Genomic DNA, 9,740 nt, shown 5'->3' with positions numbered 1-9,740 from the left:
GGATGCTAGGGGATGCTGCGGGGCGGGGGGGTTGCGGGGCACCGCTGGGCCTGTGTCATGTCGGGGCACTTCTGCACGCCCAGTCGCTCCCATGCTCTCCACCCCCTCGCAGGTGGTCACTGCGTCCCCCGCAGCAGCGCTGGCACGTGCCTCCCTGGCGTCGTGTCCCTGACACCCCATGGGATCGGGTGCCTCGGTCCAGGAGTGAGTGCGGCTAATGCTTAGGTGGCACGTGAATGGCCTCGGGAGCGATGCCACCAGCCCGGGTCACACAGCGCCAGGGCTGTAACCAGCACATGGGTACCCATCCCATGTGGTGGTTGGATGGGAGGGCTATGGGACATTTGTCCCTTGTGCTGGGGGCAGAGGCCATATCACCTGGGTGAACAGCACTGGCCCACCCTGCCGGCCTCTTCCCTGCATCTTGGCCCTGGGATCTCAGCTGGTCGCACAGGGCTGTCCTGCCCCGGTCTATCAGGCCCCCTGTGCTACTACCACAGGGGTGGTGGGCACTGGGTGAGGGACTTTTCCCAAAAGTACAGGGAGCCCCAGCGTAGGTGATGGGACTTTCTGGGGTGTGCGATGGAACAAACGTGACCCATACCATGCGGGTCCTTCCGAGAGCTTCACCCCTGTGGTATCCCCTGTCCTCCTTCATGACAAAGCCGAATGCTGGCCCTGGTGCAGGGAACTCATGCTCCAAGTTTTTCCCCTGGACACCTTGTGAAGCCCTGGCTGCCTCCCATGGGTCGCCCTGGAGGGCAGATGCCCCTCCAGCCCAGAGCAGCTTGGGTGGGAGGTGCTGCTTGTGGTCCTCACAGCCAGAGCTGCCCTGGGAGGGGAGGTCTCAGGCCCTTTTTCTGGCCCCAAATATGTCCTGCGGCCACCTGGGGGACACTGTGTCCCTCATCAGTGCAGTGGCAGGGTGAGGTTGAGCAGTTGCATGTGGGAGCGCGTGGCCCATGTGGGGCCCCGCCAGCCATGCCTGGGATGGAGAGCTGTGAGGGGGACAGGGCGGGGGTGTGAGGCCACATTCCACTGGGGGAGGGCAGTGCCGTTTGTGCCTCTCTTGGCATATTGCCCCTCGCAAGAGGGCATGGAGGGCTGGGATGGGGACTGGGTGCTTGGGGGAGACCTGTGCTGGGAAGTGGCTGGGCGAGGGGTCTGCGGAGGCTGATGCTCTTGGTGGGCGGCCCTTAGGGTAGGCAGCACTGCCCCTTGGTTCCCCCGCAGCTGTCCTGCTCTTTGCCCCAGCGACTCTACTGGCATCATCCTTTTTGCAGCCCAGCTGTTAGGTGGCCAGCTCGGGCGGGAGAGGGGTTTTCTTACCGGTGTCAGGGCCTATTTTTAACCTGAGCTGTTTATGGCCACTGGTGGCGGCGATTGAACAGCTCGGTGCTGCCCACTGCAGTAGCTGCCAGGCAGGAGGGCTCCTCACTGGCTGGGGGGCCAAGAGGCTGAGACCCCTCTGGAGCTGAGCTGAGCGGGATGCATATCATGAACCCCTTGTTACGCTGACTGAGGTGCAGGGGTGACTCCCCAGTGAAACGCTCAATGGAGCTGATCTGCCCAAAATGCCCTGCCAACGCACCGGCCGCTTTTCCAGACTTCTTTTAGCTCCGGATGCTGGCCAGCCAGGGGCCGGGGGAAGCACGGCAGAGCCCAGCGGCCATCTGGTGACACCCTGCACAGCTGCGGGCTGGTGGAGAGCCCCAACGCCAGGGTGGGGGGCTCTGCGGTAGAGCAGCCCCCCAGAGCCCGGGGAGTACAGCAGCGTGACAGGGAAGAGGCCCTGCAGGAGCAGCCGCAGCTGCACTGAACTGGAACAGGAGGCGGCTCTCAGCAGGGATGGGGGTACCGGGCAGGGGGACTCGGTCCCAGTAGCGGGAGCTCACTGGAGCGTGGACTGGGCTCATGCACTTGCTTTTCTTTTCGCTGCTTTGTAAAGCTGGGAGGTGCCACAGCGTGAGCACTGGCCCCTGGCAGGCAGGTAGCGCTTGTATCCCCCCATTCCCATGGCTGGTCCCTGGGGCTGGCCCCAGGTGTGGGCCAGGAGCAGGGATGCAGGGAGGTGGGTGGCTGCAGTAACCCCTGTTGTCTCTCCCCCAGGTACGCCATGGCGCTCTCCAACAACCACATCTGCCCCGTCCACAACTGGTAAGGTCTGGGGAGGGGCGGCAGGGGCCCTTCCCCACGGACCAGCTCAGTTAAAGACTCTGTAATGCCAGGTCCATCTCCAGGCCTGTCCCACTTGAACCGTGCTATGCTGTGTCCGACTACTGCATGGCCTGAGCCCACCCCTGCACCATCACCATGCTGAAGGGGGGGTCGGGGGTCAGGTTGGTCCTGGGAGGGGGCTGGGGATGACGGGAGAGGTGGGAGCATTAAAGGGGGCACAGAGCCACCTTCTTCCCCAGCAGACATGGTGGTGAGAGTGACGGGGCGCAGTCACCCCAGGGTGTGTGTCTCCTGTCGGGTCTGCAAGTGTCTTCTGGGAGCAGAGCTGCTTGGGGACTAGCTGCTGGCAAGGCTGGGCCCCACATTCACGAAGTGGTGAGGATGCCAGGGCCGAGCAGGGCTATCGAAAGCTGCCTTCCCTCCCCCGCCCAGGCCTGCCTGTGGTTACGGCTGCTCCGGTGAACGGTCCAGCCCTGCTGCAAACCAGGCGGGGAGAAGGAGGCTATTGAAAGAACACAGCATGGAGAAAGTATGAAAATAAGTGGTCAGGGAATTACAGAGGGCCATGTGTCTCCATGGAAAAGGTTGAGGCTTGCTTGCTTGAGGCTAAATCTGGCAGTGCCAGGGGGACAGGACAGCCCCGCGCTGCCCAGCCACCCCACGGACAGAGCTGCCTTCAGCACCCCGGGATGGGGGATGAGGGGCAGGAAAGGCGAGGGCTCTCTTTCCAACTTCTGCAGGGTTTTTGGCTTGTTGTGTCTCCTTAAAAATCTGCCCAGAAAAATCCATGTTAGTTTAATTCTTGCTGGAGTGTTTGAAGGAGAAGGGGAAGAAAAAAACCCGCTGCCATTTCCTGCCTGATGGCTGATTCTGCCCTGGGAAGAATGTGTGTGTTGGGTTGTCTCCGATGCACAGCCAGCCCTTAATGATGAATAATGCTTCCCGGCCTCAGGCTGCTCGCTTTAAACAAAATAATAATAATACAGTCCCTCCCAAACCAAACACGGCCCCAAGAGCAGCCCTTGAGGAGGCTGTGGGGCTCCACGCCTTGGGGTTTTGTGGTTGGAAAACAAAGCCACCAGTAAAGGAGGAAACTGAAAAAATACCAGAGCCCAGCCCAGCCCTTTCCAAAAAGGCAAAAAGGCCTTTTTAACCATGCACTTGCTGAGCGGCTGGAGGCAGCTGATTGTCAGCCTGGGCCAGGGGCAGGGTGGCATCGGCCTCCCCACAGCTCCCGTCCCCACCGTGGGGCTGTGCCTGAGGGGGCCCTCTGGGGCACAGGGCTTTGGGGTCCCTGCCTGCAGGGTAGAGAGGGAGTCCTCCTCAGTTGTGCCAGGCAGAGGTGCTGGGTGCCTGGGTGATGCTGCAGGAAAGGGGCATCCAAAAACCCACTGCAACTGTGTGCCAGCTCCTAGGAGAGCCGGAAGGGCGAGAGGGCACGTACCCCCACGGCGGGGGGAGGAATTTGGTTATGGTTGCAGGCAGCAGCTGTGGTACAGGAAAGTGCCTCAGGCCGATAAGAGCTCTGGGTCCCCGGGCCCCGGGGCTCAGGGTGTCTGTGGCTGCAGGATGAATTTCCAGGGCTCTGTAGTGGTTGTGGGCAGCAGAGCCCTGCCCCGGCCCGGGGGTGCTGGGGGCTGCTACCAGGACCCCGGGGGAATGCCCTGCAGGTGTGCCAGGCTCCCCAGGGCAGCCGGGGGCTTGCTCCTGTCCTGTCCCACCTGAGGCAGCTCCTCCCAGCTCCTCATGCAGCTCCTGCCCTCCCAGGCAGGGTGGCACGGCCCTGGGGTGCTTGTGGCTGTGGGGGCCATTTCCCGCTCAGCTTGGCATTCCCACCCATCCTGTGCAGGCCCGTAGCTGTCAGTGGCTGCGTGCCCAGCTCCGCCTGTGCTCCCGCCCCGGGGATGTGTGTGACAGGGCTGGCAGGCGGGTGCTCCCACTCCCGCCTGGGGTGTGGGGCTGCAAGAACCCCCTGAGCCCAGCACCCCGGCCCATGCACCCAGGGAGTGCGTGCAGCCCCCCGCCCCGCCACGGCCTCTCCCTTGCAGGCGGGGACTCCAGGTGGGCAGCAGAGCCAGCAGGCAGGGGACAGGCTGTGGAAACCCAGGCTTGATGCTCCCGAAGACCCTGTTGGGTGGTGGGTCGCTCCCTGGAGGGGCTTGTCCCCAGGGTGGGGGCACATCCCTGGGGTCGGGCTGTGCTCGCTGGGGAGCAACTCTGCTACCGTTGCAGGGCCTGCAGGCAGGAGGCAGGAGGGTCCTGGGCAGCAGCTCGGCTCTCCTAGCCTGTCCCTTTGCTCCCGGCAGGAATTACAACCAGTCGTGTGGCGGGGATGGCCCCGGCTCCTGCTGCACGCTGGACCACATCCCCCTTGTCAGGTGAGCAGCCTTGGGGTGGGAGCACTGGGCCAGCTGGGGGTGAGAGCCGTTCCGAGAGCCCCCCTGGGGCAACTCAGGAGCGTGTCCTGGGGAGGGGGGCAAGCACTGCACCCCAGTGCCCCCCCAGCTGAGGGCTCCCTGGGCCTTGCCTTGTCCCTGCAGCAAGTGTGGCACCCTGCCTCCTGCGAGCTGCTTCTTCAGCCTCATCTGCAGCCTGGGCTCCTTCATGGGTAAGTGCCCGCTGCCGGGAGAGCAGGGCCGGCAGTGAGGCTGGGTGGGGGGGCTGCAGGCGTTGGCGGCATACGACAGGGCTGTGTTTCCCTCCTGCAGTCATCCTGGTGGGGCTGCTGCGCTACGCCCACCTCCTGGAGCGTCTCGGGCCATCTCTCCTCAACACCTTGGGGCTGGCCACCGGCTGGGTCTGCGCCGCTGGCCTCACCATGGTCGGCAGCTTCCAGGTAAGGCATCTCCTTGGGGGGTCCCTGGGGGCAGGGTGGGTGGGAGAGGGCCCTGACTGGAGCAGGACAGTGGCAGCGCTCGGCAGTGTAGGATTTGAGGTGGTTGTTTTGGTCCAGCCCCCTGATCCATGCACTCCTTTACTTCTGCCAGGCACCATGCTTCCCCAGGCGCTGGGACTCCTTTGCTCATTCACTCATAGTTTCAGGTCCAGAATAAGCTGCTGGGTTTGGTTTAGCCCTTATCTGACACCCTCTGTACAGTCTGTCCCCTCTGTGGACATGTGACCCCGCGGGGCAGGGACGTGCCAGCAGGGCAGAGGAGACCCAGCCAAGCTGCCGATGCTGCCACTGCCCGGCTGTCCTACTGCGGATGTTTGCTGCTCGGGGGGTGGTGCCAGGAAACTGTCTGGGCAGAGCCTGCGCTAGCAGGGTCCGGAGCAGTCCAGGGCTTGGTGGCAGATGATGGTGCTCAGCCCCACACTTGCACTGCCAGGCACTGGCCTCCCGGCAGCTGCCTGCCCTCTGCCTGTGGCGGCCGGTCCCTTCCGCTTGGCAGGAGGCTGCTGCCGGCACCGCCACCCCGGGAGAAGTTTCGCTGGCCCTGATCTCCCTTGTGTCCCAGCCGTGGCTCAGCAGCTCTGCTGAAGGCAGGGCTGTGACCCCCAGGAGGGGGTGGAGGCAGCCCCAGATGCTGCTCAGGGCAGAGGGCAGCCCCTGCCCCATGCACCCGGGCACAGCAGGGCTGTTGTCCCGAGGGGCTCAGGAGCTACCACCCCATGGGTGAAAGAAACAGAAACGCTTTGAGATCCTAGCAGCAGACAATGGGTCCAGATCTGCTCTTCAGCCAGGAGTTGGGCACAGGGCAAGCTGCCTAGCTCCTGGCATCGCTTGCACCCCTGCCTGGGCACGTGCCCACCCCCTGGAGCAGACCCCTGTGTCCCGGGGTGCCGGCACTGCTGGTCTCTCCCCTGCAGGTGGATCACGCCAAGGTGCTGCACTACATTGGGGCAGGGGTGGCCTTTCCCACCAGCATGCTGTTCCTGCTCCTGCAGTCCATCCTCACCTACCGCATGGCCAAAACCCGTGGGCAGTACTGGACCGGCCACTTACGCAGCATCCTCACTGCTGTGGCCTTCCTCACCCTCGTCTTCAGTATCCTTCTGAAGGGTGTGGGGAGGAGATCTGGGATGGGCTGGTGAAAGGCGGTCCTCGCAGGGGGTATGCGCCCCACGTCCTCCATCCTTTGGTCTGGCAGTGAGGCACGGTGCCAGGAGAGGGGCTGGGCAGCGGGTTGAGAGCGGGCAGCTCGCTGCCCTTGTAGGCTGGAGGAGCAGCAGTATTGGGGCCATGCAGGGGCCGAGCAGGGGAAAGGATGCTGGTGGGCATTTCTTGAGGTGCTGGGATGCCCCAAACCAGCCCTGCCCTGGCTGCTACAGCCCAGCCACCGCTGCAGGCTCCAGCCCCACACCTTGCAGAGTGGAAGGTTAATTGTTGTTTTTTTAATGAGACAAAGGTATGTTGAGCCCTTGGCAATGCAAAATCCATCCGAGTTACTTGTATGGCTGAAGCTGAGTACAAAAGCACTCTGAGCAGCTGCCAGGTGGACGCATGGCAGCACCTCTGCCATCGGGGGCTCACCAGCACCCGCCGGCCAACCTGCCCATGGGACAAGGGAGGGCTCAGTGAGCAGGTGCTGGGCTCTGCAAACACTGCACCAGGGAGGGAGGGCACGGCAGCAGGCAGAGTGGGGCTGGAAGAATGGTCCCGAGTGTGTGGCCAGGGAGCCAAGGGTTTATTTGAGACTGAGGTTAGGGATAAATTGGGAAACAAGGTGGTGGTTATTGGGCAGGAAGGGGAAAAAGCATGTGATGTCCACAGGTCCCAGAGAGGCTGGCTGGGGTCTGGCTGGGGCAAGCAGTGCAGGAGGAGCCTGGGCCGTGCTGGTGGACCTGGGACGTGCCAGAAGGTCCTGCTCTGTCACCACAGCAGGCAGGCATTCCCTGCCGGGAAGCAGGCAGGGAGCTGGGAAGGGCAGGAGCGCCACGGTGCCACACCAGCTGGGAGGGACAGGCAGGGCATGTATGGACAAGGGAGTCTGCCATGGCCATGCTGCTCTGTAAGCACAGGGGACTGGAAGTGGGAAAGCAGCGAGCTGTGGTGAGGATGGTGTGGGGAAAGGGTTGGGACCTCTCCTGGTGGGATGGGGGGAGTGAGCAGAGGGCTCTACCCTGCGCAGGTCAGGTCCCTGCCCCTCTAGCTCTCCCAGATCTTAGCCTCGCTGGCAGAAGGCAGGGTACTGCCAGAGGCTTCACCTGGAGGCCTGCGGGATGTACCTGCCTCCTCCCCTCACCCGTGGTGGCTCTGGCAGTAGGTTTCCCTAGAGATCCCCAGTGGGCCTAAGAGAAGCATAAAGAAGCTCTGGCAGCGGTAGGACCTGGAGGAGAGGGAGCAGGCCATCTCTCTGGGGTGAGCCAGACGGCAGCGCAGGGGGACAGGAGGTGCTGCGGGGCTGGGATGCAGCGGCCCAAACGCCCTTACCGAGGGGATGGAGGACTGATGAGTTTTATCAACTGTGACTGCATCCTGTGGGAGGATGGGGAGCATCAGCCTGGTTTGAGGAAGAGGAGAGGGGTGTGGGCAGGGTGAGGCATCTGGGCACCTGGCTTGCCCTGAGGGCTGCAGCCTGAGTTCCCCCTGCTCTGGCCTCTTCAGAAAATCTGCACCTGGCGTCAGTCCCGTGATTTACTGAGGCTGGTTTGGGCACGCGTGCCACCACCTCACCTGTGCCAGGGCCCTCCTGGTGCTGGGAGAAGCATGTGAGGTTTCTTGGTTTTAGGGGTGGTGGTGTGTTTCCTGTGGAGGGTGTCTGCTCATGGCCGCCCCGGTGTGCAGTGGCAGTGGGATGTGGTCCTCCATGGGGTGGTTGGTGTCCAGCTGTGCTTTCCTTGACGGGGATGCCCTCAGGCGGTGTGTTCTTCATCCAGGAGAGCTTCGTGCTGCAGCATGTGGCTGCCCTGTGCGAGTGGATGTTCATTATCGATGTCCTGGTCTTCTACGGCACCTTCACCTTTGAGTTTGGGGCCATCTCCACAGACACCTTCCTGGTCCTGCTGAAAGCCAGCCGGGCTCCCAAAAGTTACAAAGGCGAAAGCGGCGTGTCCAGCACAGCCCACGTCCACAGCCACGTGGAGGGCCTGGCTATGGCCTGACCCCCGCAGGAGGCAGAGTCACAGTGGAGACCCCTAAATAGGGCTCTGCCAGTGACTCCTCCGCCTTGAATGTCTCCGAGACCCTGGCTGCCTCGGGGTGCGTGTGTGCATGTGTGTGCACGCGTGGGCGTGCGGTGCCCTCCCCTCCTGGTGGGAGCTGTGGCCGGCGCTCCTCTGGCAGCTGGTGTCCCCTGCAGGAGCTGCCCCCTCCCTGCCCTCAGGGTTTGGGGTCACTGCTGTGGTGCCAGCCCGGTGCTGCTATCGGCAGAGCCAGGATCTGCCCCTGCGCCTCTGGGGTTGCCCCGTCTGAGTCGGGGGCTGTCAGAGGCAATCATACAGAGGCCCCCTTCTGTAAGGGACGTGGGGGAACAGGGAGCTCACCCTCCCCTCATCACGTAAGCCTGGTGTGCTGGGGAGGGGTGGATCACCGTTCCTCCCTCCTCCACAGCCACTGGGGTAGGGTTCAGCAGACCAAGCCTTCCAGCCGGCCTCTGTGACTGTCAGAGGAGCCAAAAACCCAGAGTGCCTTTTCCCTTCCTCGGGAGGTGATGGCAGTGTCAGTCTGTCTGCAACCCCAGTGAGGATGGCGGGGGGGCTGTCTCTTCCTGCCTGCCTGCCTGGGTGGGGGTAGTGCCTTGATGACACCAGCAGCCCCAGTTGGACCGCACTGGCCTTCCCAGCCAGGGCTCTTGCTGCTTGGGGCCTTCCATGACTCCAGCCGATGACTTTCCCACATTTTTTCAGCTTGGAGGAGAATTGCTGAGGCAGGTTTCACCTCCTGCGCTATGGCATTCCCATGCTCCCTGGCAGTCAGCTAGGTTAGGAAATGGGTCTCCTCATTTACTGTCACACTGGGGATGTCCTGCAAGCACAGTGCTTGCAGAGCAGTGGATTTCCCCTCCATAGGGCAGCCAACCTAAGCTGTCATGCCGGGGAGCTGGCACACCCCAGTCCCGGTCTCCCAGCGCAGGGGTGGGCTGCTGCCAGCCCTCCCACCGAGGGAGTGCAGGCACAGAAAGGGGAAGCACTTCTGTAGGAACAGAGGAAGGTTGCACCCCGTTCTTCTGGGACTCCGAAATCCGTCCGCTGGTGCCCTCCCCAGCGGTGAGCCTGGCCAGCGCCTGCCTGGTGAGAGCCTGTCCTTCTCGGCCCCATCCTGGGGCATCCTGGGCAGGGGGCTGGGGTGGAGGGGTGAGGTGTAGAGGGAGATGAATGCGTGTGTGTACACACACACACACACACACATTTGCTGCTGCTGCTGTGTACATTGATCAGGTTGGGCTTCCTGATTCACCCACCTTTTCAAAATCGGCCTATAAATCCACCAGTATATGTAGTTCAAAGAGGAGCATTTCTGACTTTAATATATGTTTAAATATATATATATATATCAAGAGAGAACAGTGAATTTACAATAATAAAAGTGAAAATCAGCCAAGGGCAAGGCAGTCCGTCCTTCCCCACTGCGCAGGACTAGGGTAGCGACCAGCTTTGGGGTGAGGGTCCAAAGGGACAAG

The 9,740-nt window shown here is 62.5% G+C and overlaps 1 protein-coding gene across 1 annotated transcript; it reads left to right on the top strand.

Moving 5' to 3' along the window:
* Window positions 1-2,115: 2,115 nt before the first annotated feature.
* TMEM150A (transmembrane protein 150A) lies at window positions 2,116-8,233 on the top strand. The gene is made up of 5 exons (XM_010567718.1): window positions 2,116-2,157; window positions 4,719-4,786; window positions 4,887-5,014; window positions 5,989-6,166; window positions 7,979-8,233. The coding sequence occupies exons 1-5, from the start codon at window positions 2,117-2,119 to the stop codon at window positions 8,221-8,223; spliced, it is 660 nt and encodes a 219-aa protein (XP_010566020.1). The 5' UTR covers window position 2,116; the 3' UTR covers window positions 8,224-8,233.
* Window positions 8,234-9,740: the final 1,507 nt, after the last annotated feature.

Source organism: Haliaeetus leucocephalus, unplaced genomic scaffold (genome assembly GCF_000737465.1).
Source record: "Haliaeetus leucocephalus isolate CR32 unplaced genomic scaffold, Haliaeetus_leucocephalus-4.0 Scaffold229, whole genome shotgun sequence".
Lineage (NCBI taxonomy): Eukaryota > Metazoa > Chordata > Aves > Accipitriformes > Accipitridae > Haliaeetus > Haliaeetus leucocephalus.
This window is presented reverse-complemented; position numbering and strand designations above follow the sequence as displayed.